Here is a 19,822-nt window from a genome sequence, read left to right on the forward strand (position 1 = left end):
AGTTGGTTTGACTGCCTTATCAAAGATCAAATGTCCATAGACGAGAGGGTTTATATCTGAGCACTCCATTAGATTCCATTGGTCGATATATCTATCTTTATGCCAATACCATGCTGTTTTGACCACTGTGGCTTCATAATATGCCTTAAAGTCCGGCAGCGTGAGACCTCCAGCTTCATTTTTTTTCCTCAAGATACTTTTAGCAATTCGGGGCACCCTGCCCTTCCAGATAAATTTGCTTATTGGTTTTTCTATTTCTGAAAAATAAGTTGTTGGGATTTTGATTGGTATTGCATTGAATCTGTAAATCAGTTTAGGTAGGATTGACATCTTAACTATATTTAGTCTTCCAATCCATGAACACGGTATGCCCTTCCATCTATTTAGGTCTTCTGTGATTTCTTTTAGCAGTTTTTTGTAGTTTTCTTTATATAGGTTTTTTGTCTCTTTAGTTAAATTTATTCCTAGGTATTTTATTCTTTTAGTTGCAATTGTAAATGGGATTCGTTTCTTGATTTCTCCCTCAGCTTGTTCATTCCTAGTGTATAGAAATGCTACAGATTTTTGAATGTTGATCTTGTAACCTGCTACTTTGCTGTACTCATTTATTAGCTCTAGTAGTTTTGTTGTGGATTTTTCCGGGTTTTCGACGTATAGTATCATATCGTCTGCAAACAGTGATAGTTTTACTTCTTCCTTTCCAATTTTGATGCCTTGTATTTCTTTTTCTTGTCTAATTGTTCTGGCTAGAACCTCCAACACAATGTTGAATAATAGTGGTGATAGTGGGCATCCTTGTCTTGTTCCTGATCTTAGGGGGAAAGTTTTCAATTTTTTCCCATTGAGGATGATATTAGCTGTGGGTTTTTCATATATTCCCTCTATCATTTGAAGGAAGTTCCCTTGTATTCCTATCCTTTGAAGTGTTTTCAACAGGAAAGGATGTTGAATCTTGTCAAATGCCTTCTCTGCATCAATTGAGATGATCATGTGATTTTTCTGCTTTGATTTGTTGATATGGTGTATTACATTAATTGATTTTCTTATGTTGAACCATCCTTGCATACCTGGGATGAATCCTACTTGGTCATGATGTATAATTCTTTTAATGTGTTGTTGGATACTATTTGCTAGAATTTTATTGAGGATTTTTGCATCTATATTCATTAGAGAGATTGGTCTGTAGTTTTCTTTTTTTGTAATATCTTTGCCTGGTTTTGGTATGAGGGTGATGTTGGCTTCATAGAATGAATAAGGTAGCTTTCCCTCCACTTCAATTTTTTTGAAGAGTTTGATCAGGGTTGGTACTAATTCTTTCTGGAATGTTTGGTAGAATTCACACGTGAAGCCGTCTGGTCCTGGACTTTTCTTTTTGGGAAGCTTTTGAATGACTGATTCAATTTCTTTACTTGTGATTGGTTTGTTGAGCTCATCTATTTCTTCTTGAGTCAAAGTTGGTTGTTCATGCCTTTATAGGATCTTGTCCATTTCATCTACATTGTTGTATTTATTAGCGTAAAGTTGTTCATAGTATCCTGTTATTACGTCCTTTATTTCTGTGAGGTCAGTGGTTATGTCTCCTCTTCCATTTCTGATCTTATTTATTTGCGTCCTCTCTCTTCTTTTTGTCAATCTTGCTAATGGCCCATCAATCTTGTTGATTTTCTCATAGAACCAACTTCTGGTCTCACTGATTTTCTCTATTGTTTTCTTGTTCTCAATTTCATTTATTTCTGCTCTAATCTTTGTTATTTCTTTCCTTTTGCTCGCTTTGGGGTTAGTTTGCTGTTCTTTCTCCAGTTCTTCCAAGTGGACAGTTAAATCCTGAATTTTTGCCCTTTCTTCTTTTCTGATATAGGCATTTAGGGCAACAAATTTCCCTCTTAGCACTGCCTTTGCTGCGTCCCATAGGTTTTGATATGTTGTGTTTTCATTTTCAGTCGCCTCGAGATATTTACTAATTTCTCTTGTAATTTCTTCCGTGACCCACTCATTGTTTAAGAGTGTGTTGTTGAGCCTCCACGTATTTGTGAATTTTCTGGCACTCGGCCTATTATTGATTTCCAACTTCATTCCCTTATGATCTGTGAAAGTGTTGTGTATGATTTCAATCTTTTTAAATTTGTTAAGACTTGCTTTGTGACCCAGCATATGGTCTATCTTTGAGAATGATCCATGAGCACTTGAGAAAAAGGTGTATCCTGCTGTTGTGGGGTGTAATGTCCTATAAATGTCTGTTAAGTCTAGCTCATTTATTGTAATATTCAAATTCTCTGTTTCTTTATTGATCCTCTGTCTAGATGTTCTTTCCATTGATGAGAGTGGGGAATTGAAGTCTCCAGCTTTTATGGTAGATGTGTCTATTTCCCTTTTATTTCTTTGCAGTGTTTGCAGTGTTTGCCTCATGTACTTTGGGGCATTCTGGTTCGGTGCATAAATATTTATGATTGTTATGTCTTCATGTTGAATTGTTCCTTTTATTAGTACATAGTATCCTTCTTTGTCCCTTTTAACTGTTTTAAATTTGAAGTCTAATTTGTTGGATATTAGTATAGCTACTCCTGCTCTTTTCTGGTTGTTATTTGCATGAAATATCTTTTTCCCAACCTTTCACTTTCAACCTATGTTTATCTTTGGGTCTAAGATGTGTTTCCTGTAGACAGCATATAGAAGGATCCTGTTTTTAAATCTATTCTGCCAGTCTATGTCTTTTGATTGGGGAGTTCAATCCATTAACATTTAGTGTTATTACTGTTTGGGTAGTACTTTCTTCTACCATTGCCTTTTGTATTTTATATGTCATATCTAATTTTCCTCCTTCTACACTCTTCTCCACACCTCTCTCTTCTGTCTTTTTGTATCTGTCTCTAGTGCTCCCTTTAGTATTTCTTGCAGAGCTGGTCTCTTGGTCACAAATTCTGTCAGTGATTTTTTGTCTGAAAATGTTTTAATTTCGCCCTCATTTTTGAAGGACAATTTTGCTGGGTATAGAATTCTTGGTTGGCAGTTTTTCTCTTTTAGTAGTTTAAATATATCATCCCACTGTCTTCTAGCTTCCATGGTTTCTGCTGAGAAATCTACACATAGTCTTATTGAGTTTCCCTTGTATGTGATGGATTGCTTTTCTCTTGCTGCTTTCAAGATCCTGCCTTTCTCTTTGACCTCTGACGTTCTGACTAGTGAGTGTCTTGGAGAACGTCTATTTGGATCTATTCTCTTTGGGTTACGCTGCACTTCTTGGATCTGTAATTTTAGGTCTTTCATAAGAGTTGGGAAATTTTCAGTGGTAATTTCTTCCATTAGTTTTCCCCTCCTTTTCCCTTCTCTTCTCCTTCCGGGACACCCACAACACATACTTTTGTACGCTTCATATTATTATTCGGTTCGCTGAGTCCCTGCTTATATTTTTCCATTTTTTCCCTATAGTTTCTGTATCTTGTCGGATTTCAGATGTTCCGTCCTCTAGTTCACTAATCCTAACCTCTGTCTCTTGAAATCTACCATTGTAGGTTTCCATTGTTTTTTTCATCTCTTCTACTGTACCTTTCATCCCCATAAGTTCCGTGATTTGTTTTTTCAGACTTTCCATTTCTTCTTTTTGTTTGTTCCTTGCCTTCTTCCTATCTTCCCTCAATTCATTGATTTGGTTTTTGATTAGGTTTTCCATGTCTGTTCGTACATTCTCAATTAGTTGTTTCAGCTGTTGTATCTCATTTGAACTACTGGTTTGTTCTTTTGACTGGGCCATATCTTCAGTTTTCCTGGTGTGATTTGTTATTTTTTGCTGTTGTCTAGACATTTATTTACCTAAATTAGTTTATTGTGGAGTTTGCTTTCACTTCTATTACCTAGGGTTTTCTTGCTAGATGAATTTGTTGTCTATCTGTTCTTTGGCCTTCAGTTCACCTTTTTCCGGGCCTCTAGCTTAGGTTTTGTTTAACAGAGGATAAGTTTTCAGTTTTTGTTTTATTGTTTCTTGCCCTGCTTGTATGGTGCCTTTTCCCTCCTCACCCTTAGGAGGGTCTACGTAGGTATTACAGACTCCAGCCGTGTTTTCTCGGACTAAACTGGCCTCCTATCAGGGGGAAGGGGTCACCTGCTTCAGTTTTCCCTGTGGGTGAGACCCAGCAGGTTAAAAGACTTTCCTGTGAAGTCTCTGGGCTCTGTTTTTCTTATTCTGCCCACTATGTGGCACGTCTGCCTGTGGGTCGCACCAGCAGAAGATGTTGCGACACTTTTAACTTTGGAAGACTCTCCTGCTGGGGGCGTGGTGGAGACGGAGGAGAGATTGTAGGCTGGTTTTAATGGCTTCAAATTGCCAAGCCCTGGGGTCTGAATTCCTTGAGAGCGGGATTCCACCTGAGTTGGGCTTCACCCCTCCCCTGGGGAAGGCACAGGTTGGAGACAGCCCTGACAGCAGCCCGTTTCTGCCTATGCCTGGGACAGTTGCAGCCTGAGAAGTCCCGCTGCTGAATCCAGAGGCTGCCACGTCTCCATAGAAACACAGCCACTAAAACCTCTGTTTCCTCCCCCTTTCCTCTTTTTCTGTGAGCCCAATGAGCGACCTCTGCCTTGACCAGGTTTAGAGTCTCTTTCTTTTCCCTCTGGGAAGCCGCCTGTGGGGGAGGGGCGCCGTGCACCGTGGCTTGGGTTACTCACGGTTTTGGGGAGGCTTGTAGCCTGTCCACCTGGTCCATACTGGGGTATGCTGTGTGTTTGGTCACTGACGTGGATCCGGGAGCTGTTCTGTACTGTTTCTGGTTATTTAGTAGTTGTTCTGGAGGATGAACTAAAACACGCACATTGCTAAGCCACCATCTTGTACTCTGTTTTTTATCTTTATAACTTTGTGAGGTAGTTTTTACCTGTTATTTTCCAAATGAGAACACAGAAGGTAAGTCATTTGCTTAGGCCTTTGGAGTCTAATTTTGGCATTCTTTTAAATGACAGTGTAGCACTTTTTTTTTTTTAATTAGTAGATAGACTGGTGGAATCATGGGTAATTTTGTTAGAGAGTTTTGGATTCTAGTCAATAGTAATCTTGAATTTAGGATATATAGGTCATGTTTTGGGTCCTGGGAACAAATGATAGTCAGACTTCAACTTAAAAAAACATTGTTTCTCATAAATTTCCTTGTAAATTAGTTGTTTTAATCTATCATATATATAAATCGATTGATTGATGATCAGTGAAATAGTGTTTAAATAATGGTTAAGTTCTTCAGCTAGCTCATAAAAGGCTATGATCTAAGTCAAACAGTGTTGACAGTAATTATGAATCCTATTGAGTCATGAGCTATCCTGAGAAAGGAATCCTAAGAAGGTAATTTTGGTGGATTTATGAAAGGTAAATTAGGATTGGTTGATGGAATTTTAGATCATGGCAGCCCAGGAAATGGGATTAAGAGCTCAACCTTAATGGTACCTATGCAGGGACTTATAGAGGCAGGAGATGGGCTAGAATTGTAAATATTATATGCTTGTGTTAAAGTGTGGGAACGGTCCAAATCAGGTTTAAGATTTCATTAGCAATAGAGTTTAAATATTTGAATTTAGAATCTGAAGTTTTCTATTATTAAATAATTTAAAATGTATTTTGCTTTCTTGCTATCATGAAAATGTGTTCCAGCTTGCCTCTGTTCTCTTGTATTTTTCCATCAGTATCAGGATCCATCTTAGATGATAATATCATGCCATTTTAAATGATAATACTGTTTATATAATAGTTTTAGGTGAAGGAGAGAAACATGAGAAATTCATACTTTATTGAATTACTTCTAAGTTTGTTTAGGAATCAGTGCATCTTTTTATAGAAGAGTTCTATCCAGGTTAACATGGTAATGAAGAACTTAAACTTAGAAATTCTTTAAAATTTATTTCGATATTCTGTTTCCTTTTAAAATAGCTATCTGAACTGGAATAAATTGCTAAACCTCCCTTAGCCTTAGCCCTGTCATCTATGAAAATGGGAACAGTAGTACCTTTCTTGTTGTGTGTTCCATCCTCTGAGATATTATACTAAACTATTTTAGTATTATTTTCAAGAAAGAAGATCCTGCAATTGTTTTCAAGAAACCCATCTGCTTTAACTGACTCACATATTAGACCTGGGACACAGTGTTATTTTGATGGCAGGTGTCCTTATGGGAAAGTCTCTGCTGTATGTTGTCAGAAAAGAAACTGTGGTTTTCCTTTTAATCTCTGTGTTATGTATTTTGTTTCAGGGTATGTGAAATGGTACTTTAGGTGTATTGGGTGATTTTACCTAAATAAATGTCTGATATTTCTGAAAACATGTATTAAACCCACCCATATAGTCACAGTAAAACATATTTATTTATGTTTTAAACTTCAATAACAGTAGTAACATTGGTATACAAAAGCCGCTTATAGTATTTTTGTCTCACACTTCCATGCACTATGTATGTGCTTTTAATTTAATATTCATGACCATATGTGGTAGGAGATTTCACGTAGGAGAAATACGAGGCTAAAGAGAAGTTAAATAGCTTGCACATGTCACAGAATATAAGTCAGATTTTGGATGTGTGTTGGTTGGACTTCAGGCTTGAATGCTTAACTATGACCAGAAATCACCTTTCCTAGGTATTGAAACTTAAATAAATATTTCTAATAAAAAAGTATATTTAAAAATAAAAGGGGAAATTTAAATCTTGGAAATCAGGACAAGAATTGTGCAGCTTAGGCCTCCTGAAGAATTGAAGCTGTAAAATCATCAAGAACACTCCTGGTGGCATTTCTTTCTATCTTTGGGTTCACATCTATTCTCTTTAATTGCTTTCTCTCTGCAAATTGAATTCATCTGGTCCACTTATCATCCAGCCCAGCTTGTCTGCGCATTAAATGGTACCTTCAGCAGGAACTAACAGCAGTGTCTTTATTACCTTAAAAATCCAGAAGCACAGTCATGGCCCAACATTTTATGGGCTCAGTCTTGGTTCAGGTAAGAAAGAACCCTCTCATCCTGGATTGTTTTCCTCCAGGTCGGGTGTCCAATCTTTGATCATATAATTATAAGCAGTGGGTACTAGGTTGAAGGACTGGAAACATGCAGAGATCTACCGCTAATGTTGGGGTAGTTCTCAGGGAAAGGGTATTGGTGAATAGAGCCCCCCAAATAATAGCTTCAGATTTGATTGAAACTGTATCATAAAAATAACAGCACAAATAGAAAATGTGTTATAGCTACACAAAAGTGAAATCAGTTTATTATATAAAAACTTTCTGAAAATGGATATGTAAAAAATTCTTTTAATGGCACTTGTTTTAAGTTTGCTAATGCTGCTGGAATACAATACACTAGATATAGATTTGGCTTTTATAAAGGGGATTTATTTAGTTACAAATTTATGGTTTTTCAGAGAAAAGGCAGGTAGCTTTCATCTTAGTTTATCTGTCACATGGAAAGACACACAGTGATGTCTGTTGGGCTTCTCTCCTGCCTTCTGGGTTCTAACAGCTTTCCCCAGGGCGATTCCTTTCTGCATCTCCAAACTTCTGGGTTTGGGGCTCTGAACTCTGCACTGCCTTCCCCTGAGCTATTTCCCTTTCTTCTGACCTTTCTTATGAAGCCTTACGCATTGCAGCAGGCACTCCCTTAGCAGACCGCATACATATCAGCCATAGATGAAATTCACATGCTGATGATTTAAGTCCACAGCAGTGGAACATTGGGCACTATCACCAGGCCAGGTTGACACCTGAACCTAACAGTATTAGAGTCTATTTAAAAGAATCAGACAGGTGAATCTTTTTGAAGAGAATACTCAATAATTTATTTATTGAGTACTCCTTTATTTGTATTGTCAATTCAGTCCTTTCTGTAGTAAGTGTGCATGTAATTGGATATGTTTACCAAGGAACTCTACATTATTTGTTGTACATTATTTGAAGATTTAATTCATAGAATTTCAGATTTTTAATTTGTGGATTTCAGTAATTAAATTTTTGTCTTTTGCTCTTGCATTTTCAGTTATTGATAAGGTTTCTTTTTTTACTTTTAAATTGTATAGTATAACATATATACAAAGAAAAGAAATAAAATAGCAAGTTTTCAAAGCACTCTTCAACAAGTAGTTATAGGACAGATCCCATGGTAGCCTATGACAGACTCTGCATATCTCTTATAGCCAATGAAAATGAGCATCTGTTCATATGTTTTTGAGCCATCTGTATTTGTTCTTCAGAAAAATGCCTATTCATATCTTTAGCTCATTTTATAATTGGGGTATTTGTTCTTTTGTTGTTGAGTTGTATGATTTCTTTGTACATACAAAAAATCAAACCTTTGTCTGACATGTGATTTCCAAATATTTTCTCCCATTGAGTTGGCTGCCTCTTCACCTTTTTGACAAGATTTTTGAGGTGCAGAAGCATTTGATTTTAGGGAGGTCCCATTTATTTATTTTTCTTTTGTTGCTTGTGCTTTGAGTGTAAAGTTTAGGAAACTTCCTCCTATTACTAGGTCTTGAAGATGTTTCCCTATATTTTCTTCTAGAAGCTTTATGGTGCTAGTTCTTATGTTTAGGTGTTTGATCCTCTTTGAGTTAACTTTTGTATAGGGTGTAAGATAGGGGTCCTTTTTCACTCTTTTGGCTATTGATATCCAGTTCTTCCGTGCCCAATAATTGAAAATACTATTTTGTCCCAGTTCAGAGGATTTCAAAAATCAATTGAGCATAGATCTGGTGGTCTCTTTCTGCACTCAGTTTGATTCCATTAGTCAGTGCTTCTGTCTTTGTGCCAGTACCATGCTGTTTTGACCACTGTGGCTTTATAGTAGGTTTTAAAACTAGGGAGTGTTAATCTTCCCACTTTGTTCTTCTTTTTTAGGCTGCTTTTCTCTATTTGTGGTCTCTTTTCCGTACAGATGAATTTACTAATTAGCTTTTCCAAGTCTTCAAAGTAAGTTATTGGAATTTTGACTGGTACTGTGGTGAATCTGTAGATCAATTTGGGAACAATTGACATCTTAACTATATTTAGTCCTCTGTCCATGAGCAGGGAATGTCCTCCCACCTATTTAGATTCCCTTCGATTTCTTTTAGCAATGTTATGTAGTTTTCTGTGTACAAGTCCTTTATGTCCCTAGTTAAAATCATTCCTAAGTACTTGATTCTTTTAGTTGCTATTTTGAATGAATTTTTTTCCTGAACTGACTCCTCAGTTAGGTCATTGCTTGTGAATAGAAATGTTGCTGATTTTTGCACATTACTTTTATATCCCACCACCTTACTGAATGTGTTGATTAGCTCAAGTAACTTTGCTGTAGACTTCTCAGGATCTTCCAAGTATACTATCATGTCATGTGCAAGTAATAAGAGTTTCATTTCTTCCTTTCCAATTTGGATACCTTTTATTTCTTTGTCCTGCCTGATTGCTCTAGCTAGAACTTCTAGCACAATATTGAATAATAATGGTGACAGTGGGCATCCTTGTCTTGTTCTGATCTTAGGGGAAAACTTTGAGTCTCTCTCCTTTAGTATAATACTGGCTATTGGTTTTTCATATATTCCCCTTATTATATTGAGGTAGTTACCTTTGATTCCTATCTTTTGGAGTAGTTTTATCAGAAAAGGATGCTGAAGTTTGTCAAATGCTTTTTCAGCATCAATCGAGATGATCATGTGATTTTTTTTTTTCCCTTTCGACTTGTTAATGTGCTTTATTACATTGATTTTCTTGTGTTAAACCATCCTTGCATTCCTGGTACAAACCCCACTTTGTTATGGTGTAGAATTCTTTTAATGTGTAGTTGGATTCAATTTGCTAATATTATACTGAGAATTTTTGCATCTGTGTTTGTTAGGGAGATTGGTCTGTAGTTTTCCTTTCTTATAGCATCTTTACCTGGTTTTTGTATTAAAATAATATTAGCTTCATAAAATGAGTTACATAGAGTTCCTTTTTCTTCACTTTTTTGGAAGAGTTTGAACAGGAGTGGTGTTCATTCTTTTTGGAATGTTTGATAAAATTCCCCTGTGAAGCCATCTGGCCTTGGGCTTTTCATTGTAGGAAGATTTTTGACGACTGATTGACTCTTTACTTGTGATTGGTTTGTTGAGGTCTTCTATTTCTTCCTGAGTCAGTGTGTCTACAGGAATTTATGTAAGTTGTGTAGCTTGTTGGCATATAGTTGTTCATAGTATCCTCTTATGATTTCTTTTATTTCTTCAGGGTCTTTGGTAACTCACCCCCTTCTCATTTCTGATTTTGTTTATTTGCATCCTCTCTCTTTTTTTGTTTGTCAGTCTTGCTAGTGGCCCATCAATTTTACTGATTATCTCAAAGAAAAAATTGGTTTTATTGATTCTTTCTGTTGTTCTTTTATTCTCTCATTCATTTATCTCTGCTTTAATCTTTGTTATTTCTCTTCTCCTACTTGCTTTGGGGTTAGTTTGCTGTTCTTTCTCAAGTTCCTTCAGGTGTATTGTTAAGTCCCTGATTTTTGCTCATCCTTGTTTTTAAATATAAGCATTTAAGGCAGTAATTTTCCCTCTCAGCGCAGCCTTTGCCACATCCCATAAGTTCTGATAAGTTATATTCTCATTTTCATTCATCTCCAGATAGCTACCAATTTCTCTAGCAGTTTCTTCTTTGAGCAACTGTTTGTTTAAGAGTGTGTTATTTAATCTCTCTCTATATGTGAATGTTCTCATTCTTTGGTGGTTATTGAGATCCGACTTCATCCCACTGTGATAAAGGAAAGTGCTTTGAATAATTTCAGTGTTTTAAAATTTATGAAGACCTGTTTTGGGCCCCAGATTATGATCTATCCTGGAGAATGTACCATGAGTACTAGAGAAGAATGTATATCCTTGTGCTTTGGGATGTAGTGACCTATATATGTCTGTTAGGTCTAATTCATATATCAAGTTTTTTAAATTCTCTATTTCCTTGTTGATCTTCTGTCTGGTTGTTCTGTCTATAGAGGAGAGTGATGTATTGAAGTCTCCTACAATTACTGTTTTTTTTTTTTTAACTTTTTAAATTGTATAGTATAGCATATGTAAAGCAAAGAAATAAAAAGTCAATAGTTTTCAAAGCACTCTTCAAAAGGTGGTTATAGGTTACATCCCAGAGTTTGTCATGAGCTACCATACAATCCTCTCATATTTTTCCTTCTAGCTCCTCCAGAATATAGGAGGCTAGAGGGCTTAAATACTTTTTTCTCATCACGATCTACTTTTTTCCTTCTTTTTTTTGTGAACAATAGCATATATACAAAACAGCTATAAATTTCCAAACACAGCACCACAATTAATTGTAGAACATATTTCAGACTTTGACATGGGTTACGATTTCACAATTTTAGATTTTTACTTCTAGCTGCTCTAAAATATTGGAGACTAAAAGAGATATCAATTTAATGATTCATCATTCATATTCATTTGTTAAGTCCTGTCTTCAGTGTATAATTCCAGCATTGCCTTTGATCTTTCCATACTTCTCATTGGGGTTGTTTGGGCTATGGCAATTCTAAATTTTTTATATTGCAAGGGTCTGTCACTAATATGAGGTAGGGAGATGGAACTATCTGATGTTCTGGTAAGGTTAGGCTAGGTTTTAGGACTTATCTGGGCCAGGAGTTACTCTAGTGCCTGGAACCCTTGTGGAATCCTATAAATTGCCTTAGGTGTTTCTTAGGATTGGCTGGAATGGTTCTGGGTGGGGGTTGGCAGGTTATGATAGGTAGCAAGTTCTACCTGAAGCTTGCATAAGAGCAATCTCCAGAGTAGCCTCTCGACTCTTTTTCAACTCTCTCTGCCACTGAAACTTTATTAATTACACTTCTTTCCCCCCTTTTGGTTAGAATGTAATTGTTGAATCATCCCTGGGAGTCATCTTCCATGTCACCAGGAAGACTTTCACCCCTGGATGTCATGTCCCATGTAGGGGTGAGGACAATTATTTCACTTACACAGCTGGGCTTAGAGAGACTTAGGCCATATCTCAGCTACAACATAGGCTTTCCAGAAGTAACTCTTAGGCATACTATAGGTAGTCTAAGCTTCTATGCTAGCTACATAAGCTTCACAAGAGTAAGCCTCATGATTGAGGATGTGGCCTATTGATATGGGTGTCCCTAAAGTTTGACACAGTATCAGGGGATTCCCTGATGGTAAGATTTAATAGTTTCATAGTCTTTCTCCCCTCCCTCAGTGGGCTTTGCCAATACTTTTTGATTATCTGGTTAATAAACTCTAGGAGGTTTCCAGGCATTATTACAACAATCTATACATGATTAAAGGTTCTCTTTCTCATTCTGTGCTCTCTTTGTTTCAGTTGTTCAAGTGAACTATACAGATAGGTTGAATTAGATTCAGCAGAAAATTTCAGTTCCAGATCAAATAAACCCTTCTTCCATTGGTCTCAAAGTGTATGTGTGGCTGTAAAATATAGACACTGTCTTTATTACCCCTACATTCTGAATTACTTTAACCCCATGAAGTCTTCTTATATTGTTGTTGAGACATTTGTCACTCCCTTCAATTTTGTCATTGTCGCTCTCATGTACCTTGGAGCTCCTTGATTGGGAGCATAAATATTTATGGTTGTTATATGTTCTTCGTGAATTGACCCCTTAATTAGTACATAGTGTCCTTCTTTGTCTCTTATGATGTCTTTACATTTAAAGTCTATTTTGCCCAATATTAATATGGCTACTCCTTCTTTCTTTTGATTACAACTTGTGTGGAAAATCTTTTTCCATCCTTTCACTTTTAGTCTATTTGTATCCTGTGTCTAAGATGAATCTCTTGTAGGCAGCACACAGCTGTATTATATTTCTTAATCCATTCTGCCAGTCTGTGTCTTTTATGTGTACGTTTAGTCTGTTAACATTCAAAGTTATTTCTGAAAAGATGTTTCTTGAATCCATCATCTCATCTTTTTAATTTTATTTGTCAGACCTATATGTTCTTTTCCCTCTTTCTCTTTGTATTTTTTAAATAACCGTTTTTGGTACTCTTCAACGCTGGGCCCTCCTTTAGACCTCCCTCTCCTGTCCTTTTTTTTTTTTGTCTTCCGGCAACACTCCTTTTAGTATTTCTTGTAGGGCTGGTCTCTTGTTGACAATTTCTTCAGGACTTCTTTGTCTGTGAAAACTTTAATCTCTCCCTTAGTTTTTAAGAACAGTTTGGCTGGGTACAGAATTCTTGGCTGAAAGTCTTTCTCTTTCAGGATCTTAAATGTATCATACCGGTGCCTTCTTGCCTCCAGGGTGCTAGTTGAATAGTCTGGACTCAGTCTTATTTGATTTCCCTTGTATGTAGTAGATTGTTTTTCTCTTGGCCATTTTCAGGATTTTCTGCTTCTCTTCAACATTTGACAAACTGGTTAGTATGTGTCTTGGGGAAGCCCAATTTGGATTTATTCTGTTTGGAGTTTGTTGGGCTTCTTTGACTTGTATATTTATGTCCTTTATGAGGGTTGGGAATTTTTCCACCATTACATCCTCATCTACTCTTCCTAGCCCTTTAATCCTCTCTTCTCCTTCTGGGACATCAGTGATTCCTATATTTGTCCTATCATTTCCCTGAGATCCAGTTCAATGTTTTTCCATCTTTTTTGCCATTTGTTGTTTTGAGTCTTTGAAGTCAGTTATCCTGTCCTCTATACCAGTTGTTCTTTCTTCTGTCTCTTTAAATCTGGTGTTGTGTACCTCTAGTATGTTTTTTATCTGGTCAACAGAGTCTTTCATCTCCGTGATATCTGCTATTTTTCTATTTATTATTTCACATTCCTCTTTATGCTCTCTTACTGTCTTCTTGATCTCATTTATGTCATTAGCTGTCCCACTTATTTTATTAAGTAGAGTTGTATGAACATCTTGGATTAGTTGTGCCAATATCTGTGTCTCCTCTCGTGTTTTAATTTGGTCATTAGGCAGGGCTAGATCTGTCTGCGTTGTGATATGCTTAATGATCTTCTGCTGTCTTTGTTGCATGTAAATATCTTGACTGATTTACTTTGGGATTTGATTTCTTTCAGTAGTCTAAGGCCTTGTGTTTGCAGGATGGATGGATCTCAGGGAGCAGGGTACAGGGTGGGGCAGTCAGTGTGGTGATTTGTTTCAGGGCAGATATGGTGCAAGTTGGGGACGTTTTGCTAATGCTTGTGAATGTGGGTGCTCAGTGGCTAGGGAGGATGTAGCTGTGCCGGTGCTTCAGTCTGGGGTATGTAAGCCCTTTGTGCACATGCGTGGGGCTGTGGCAGCAGGTCATTGTTATGCCTTTGTGGACTGGGGACAGATGTGACCTGGCTATACAGATCAGCACTTTCTCAGAGCTGGGAAGTGTGGCTGAGGGCCATGTGCATGCATGGTTCTAGTACTGCTGTAAAATGCGGTTCCCAGAGGTAAATGATGTGATTGGGGACCTAGTACGCGTGTGGCCTAGGAGTGCTGTAAACTGATGTGCAGAGTTCAGGGAATATGGGGTGAGGCTGTGTGATACTCTGGGCGAGGGTAGCCTGGATATGGAGGTTAGTGCCTGTAGCCTTTATGTGCTGGCAACTGCCTGCAGGTAACAGGGAGGTAGAGGTAGTGTATGGGAGGGGTGCAGGAAAAGTGGTTTGGGCTACACTTGGGGTGCGAGTGTGGGGCAGGTACGTGGCCTGGTGGGGTAGGGGCATCTGGAGCGTGGGGAATGGGAGTGGGTGATGGGGTTCGGGTGTGTGGGATATGGGGTCAGTCCCCGGTCACGGGATTGTGCTGGTGAGTGTAGCATGCCCCAGGAACATGGCCTGTCTTATTTCCTAGTCTCTGGCTCCTGTCTGTGTACTCCTGTGGGCTCCACACCATGCTCTAGCTTTCTGCCTCTCAGTTCCTTGGCCTCTGCAACCACAGCTGCCCTATGTGATGCAGAAGGCTCTCCCAGGTCAGCCACACTCCCGAATCACTGCCTCAGTTGCCCTCCTGTCCCTTCTCTAACTTTCCCATGGAGCAGAACTGAGCTACTCTATTTGGCCATCTTCCTGGAAGGCTTGATGACTGTTTTTTAATTTCTTCAGTTAGTCTGTCTCATTTTTAAATTTAGCAGTTTTAGAAGAATGTGAAATCTGAATTGTATGTTCTTCTGGAGGTTATTGAAAAGAGGATAATGGGAGCTGATGATTTTTTGGTTAAATAGTTTCCAATTGGATTTCAGAGTAAGTTAATTCTAATTACAGTGTTTTCTAATCATTCTGGAATTAAAATATTGAAAATTTATTAGATACAAACCACTTTTATGTGGTTTTTTATGAGTTGTGATAAAATAGAAGTCTATGTTAATTTTTAGATGGTGATTTCAGGGAAGATATGATTTAATATATTTATTCACTTTTCACTCAACTTTCTTAGGAACAGATTTTTTTTATGCTAACTGAGCTATAGGTAACTTGGTAAGCTTTGTTTTCTAATTGTCTTTTTTTTGATGCTTCAGGTCTTTTATTTTGTTAAATACATATTTTGGTATATATCAATGTATTTATTCTGGCCTTTCTAAAATGCTTCAGTAGCTAGAATGTGTCACTTAGTCTGCATGTGGAAATTAGCTTTGTTTTCTGAATAATATTGATCCTGACGTCACAAAACTCAACTTCTAGAATCTGTGGGTTCATGTGGTGAAGGGAGTTTTCTAGGGCATTGTCTTTTTATGTGTCATTTAAGGAAATAATTGCTATTTGGTCCAATGACTAGACTTTTCCAAGATAGACTTCCTCCATTTCCCCCCCCCCCATTATCCTATTATATCTGTTACCATGAGTTCAGCCTAGAACTTCTCTCTCTCTCTCTCTCCTTTTTTTTTTTTTTTTTTACGTGGGCAGGCACTGGGAATCGAACCTGGGTCCTCGGGGCATGGCAGGCAAGCATTCTTGCCTGCTGAGCCACCGTGGCCCGCCCTCTCTTTTTTTTTTAAATCTAGAATTTCTTTTTAGTTCCTGGATCTCTTTTCAGGATAGGGGAAGTTTCTGAGCATCTCAGTAGTAGTGATTTTTCCAGGTATCTCTACTGTATTCTGCTGGTGTCAGGAAGAGGAGGAGACATGAGCAGAAATAAGTATGGTTAGGGGAAGTGGGGGCAATGAGGCAGGCCCCCTTAAAATAACTTTAAAGGGAAACATTTAAATAAAGGTGTAAGGTGCTGTTTAGAACAATGGAGTGTTTAAGTACTGGAATAGATCTCCTAGATTAGTGTTTTTTTCAAACTATGATGAAGGACCAGATTAAAATTTTTTTTTTTGTATGGGCAGGCACTGGGATTTGAACTGGGTCTCTGGCCTGGCAGGTGAGAACTCTGCCACTAAGGCACATTTGCACCACCCCCGATTTAAAATTTTTAATCGGTTATGTATAAGTCTAGGAAGTGAGCACATGTCACATGTTTGGATTGCATGCTTTCAGAGCATAGTATAATTGCTCTCCAGGTTTCTAAAGGCTGCTCTAAATTCTATATGCAGTGTAGACTGGTGTCCGTTTACAGACTGGCTCTAGACTGCTGAGCATATGCTGAGTAGTGTTGTAGTTTCTTTGTTTTGTACTCAAGGTCATTGAAGTCATTGATTTGCTCAGGATCATACAGCTGTTCAAATATCTTTTTCAGTTTTAGTCAAGAACAGCTCTACTCAAAAGCAAAATTTAGTCTTTTGCTGAAGATAATACTTATTTTGGTATGGGAAAGTCAAAAAAGTATGCCTCTGGGGCTGCAAAAGATTGTCAGGGACAAGATTGGGAAATGGTATATAAGTCATGAAGAGCAGTTTGCTTTTTATTTGGTAGATAGTGGGGAGCAATTGCAGAATTTTATACAATGAGCAGCTTGGCTTTTAGAAAAGATAATTTTGGTGATTTCTCACTGTATATTTTAAAGTAAGGTTAATAGATGTTATACTTCAGTTTTATAAAGTACTCTAGTTCTGAACACTATAATTGAATGCCTTTCAATTACATGTAATAGCTTAAAAGGCAGGGGAGCTTAGAAATGTGATGCAATAATTGTAAAGATTAGTATTTATCCTGTTTTGAAACACCCTCGTCATTATGTATTGAGTACGAATGTATAATACTGAAGCACTCTAATATATTGTTATACAAAACCAAATGGCTTAGATTCGAATTTCAGTTCTGCTGTTCATTTTTTTTTCCATCTTGGGCAAATTACTCAACCTCCCTGGGCCTTGGTTTTCTATAAATTGGGATAATAATACTTTCCTCGTAAGACTGCTATGAAGTTAAATGGTGTTCTCTCTCTCTCTGTATGTTTTATATGTGTGTGTGTATAGTTATATAGATATGTAGACATATTTATTATATAACTTAATAATGCCTGATAAGTCATAAACAAAAAATGAAAGGTAAGTAACGAACATTAAATAAATGCCTTTACTGCTGTTGTTGTTATTAATAGAAGTCATTTCATTGATCAGTTTTGTAAGCATGTGAGAGTAACGTGAATATACCTAAAATGAACCAGCTATTTTCCGAAAATAGCCACTCACTAGATTTCAAATTTTATTTTTTGTTCTTGTGTTATGAAGACTAAAATAGTGAATTCAGTGTATTTAACTTAGTGTTTCTCTTCTGTAGTTTATCAGAGAAGATATGAAGTATAAAGATGCAACTAATAAACACAGCCATCTTCACAGAGAAGACAAGCATATAACTGTTGAGGATTTGTGGAAACGATGGAAAACATCAGAAGGTAAGACTGTTGCAGTGATCTGGGTCCCTTACCTTTTGCCCTTCTGCTCGACTTAGCCATTGTTAACTTTTTAATTGCATATGATTTTACAGAAAAAAAAATCGAAGTAGCATTTCTGAGAAAATATGTATATTTTAGTAAATAGTTTTTCCATTTTTGTTTTTGAGAGATTATTTTTATCATTCTTAGGATTCATTAGGCATCAGATTGTTTCTGTATAATTTATCTTATACTAGAATAAATAGTATAAAATATGTCTTGAGAGTTTTAAGTTGGTTCATCTATTAAATGGCATTATTATAAAAGGTTTATAGATAAATCTAGAGATTCCTGAGGTTCCTTTTAGTTATGGAGAACAATTCCTAAAGCCTTTGGGAGGCACAGAACTTTGCAAGCTTTCTTAAGTAATTCCTTTATGAAGTCTTTTAATAGTTGCATAATAAAATTGTGTAATTTAGATTTTATTTCTTTTTCTACCCTTCAATCCTCAAGCTGTCTTATGCACAGTAATTGTTTAGAGCATTGTCCTAAAAATCTCAACTTGGTCCCTAATAGTAAAAAGCTACTACATTAAAAAAATTGTCCATTAAGCTTATCTTTTTTTTGAGTAGCAGAGTCAACCAAAAATATTTTTGTCTAATGTTGCTATTATTTTATAAAAGTTAAGCAATTGTATTACAATGTATATTTTTCTCTGCAAATTTGAATAATAAAATGAACATAAAAGGAAACAAGGAGAAAAAGACTTGAACAGACACCTCTCAGAAGAGGAAATACAAATGGCCAAAAGGCACATGAAGAGATGCTCAATGTCCCTGGCCATTAGAGAAATGCAAATCAAAACCACCATGAGATATCATCTCACACCCACCAGAATGGCCATTATCAACAAAACAGAAAATGACAAGTGCTGGAGAGGATGCAGTGAAAGAGGCACACTTATCCACTGTTGGTGGGAATGTCAAATGGTGCAACCACTGTGGAGGGCAGTTTGGCAGTTCCTCAAAAAGCTGAATATAGAATTGCCATACGACCCAGCAATACCATTGCTGGGAATCTACTCAGAGGAATTAAGGGCAAAGATACAAACGGACATTTGCACACCAATGTTTATAGCAGCGTTATTTACAATTGCAAAGAGATGGAAACAGCCAAAATGTCCATCAACAGACGAGTGGCTAAACAAACTGTGGTATATACATACGATGGAATATTATGCAGCTTTAAGACAGGATAAACTTATGAAGCATGTAATAACATGGATGGACCTAGAGAACATTATGCTGAGTGAGTCTAGCCAAAAACTAAAAGACAAATACTGTATGGTCCCAATGATGTGAATCGACATTCTAGAATAAACTTGGAATATGTCATTGGTAACAGAGTCCAGCAGGAGTTAGAAACAGGGTAAGATAATGGGTAATTGGAGCTGAAGGGATACAGACTGTGCAACAGGACTAGATACAAAAACTCAAAAATGGACAGCACAATAATACCTAATTGTAAAGTAATCATGTTAAAACACTGAATGAAGCTGCATCCGAGCTATAGGTTTTTGTTTTGTTTTGTTTTTACTATTATTACTTTTATTTTTTTCTCTATATTAACATTCTATATCTTTTTCGGTTGTGTTGCTAGTTCTTCTAAACTGATGCAAATGTACTAAGAAACGATGATCATGCATCTATGTGATGATGTTAAGAATTACTGATTGCATATGTAGAATGGTATGATTTCTAAATGTTGGATTAATTTCTTTTTCCCGTTAATTAATAAAAAAAAAAACTAAAAAAAAAGGAAACAAGGACAGATCATCATTGAAGAGAATAAAGAAATAATGAAGTTTGTTAGCTTGTTAATTTGGAAATGGGAAATGCAGAAAACAGTTCCACTAATGCCCAGTATTCTTCTTGATGTAGAAGATTTATACCTTGCTCGCAATTTTGTTTTCACTTTTCAAAAAAGGCATCTGTCAAAATATATTGGGAAAAAAAAAGGAAAGAAGTAAAAAAAAAAAAAATACCACTGACAGGAGAAAAACACATAGACTTAAAATCTCTCTCTCTCTTTTCCCCCCTCCTGACACCATTTTTAAATAGGATGAACATAGGTAGGAAT

At 36.8% G+C, this 19,822-nt stretch overlaps 1 protein-coding gene across 2 annotated transcripts in view; it reads left to right on the plus strand.

Moving 5' to 3' along the window:
• The window catches only part of STIM2 (stromal interaction molecule 2), a 189,491-nt gene that overhangs the window by 99,799 nt on the left and 69,870 nt on the right, over positions 1-19,822 (plus strand). For both annotated transcript variants that reach the window (XM_077136555.1, XM_077136556.1), the window contains exon 3: positions 17,590-17,704. In XM_077136555.1, coding sequence (XP_076992670.1) covers positions 17,590-17,704 — 115 coding nt within the window. The remainder of the gene's footprint in view (positions 1-17,589; positions 17,705-19,822) is intronic.

Source organism: Tamandua tetradactyla, chromosome 19 (genome assembly GCF_023851605.1).
Source record: "Tamandua tetradactyla isolate mTamTet1 chromosome 19, mTamTet1.pri, whole genome shotgun sequence".
In the NCBI taxonomy this organism is placed as follows: domain Eukaryota; kingdom Metazoa; phylum Chordata; class Mammalia; order Pilosa; family Myrmecophagidae; genus Tamandua; species Tamandua tetradactyla.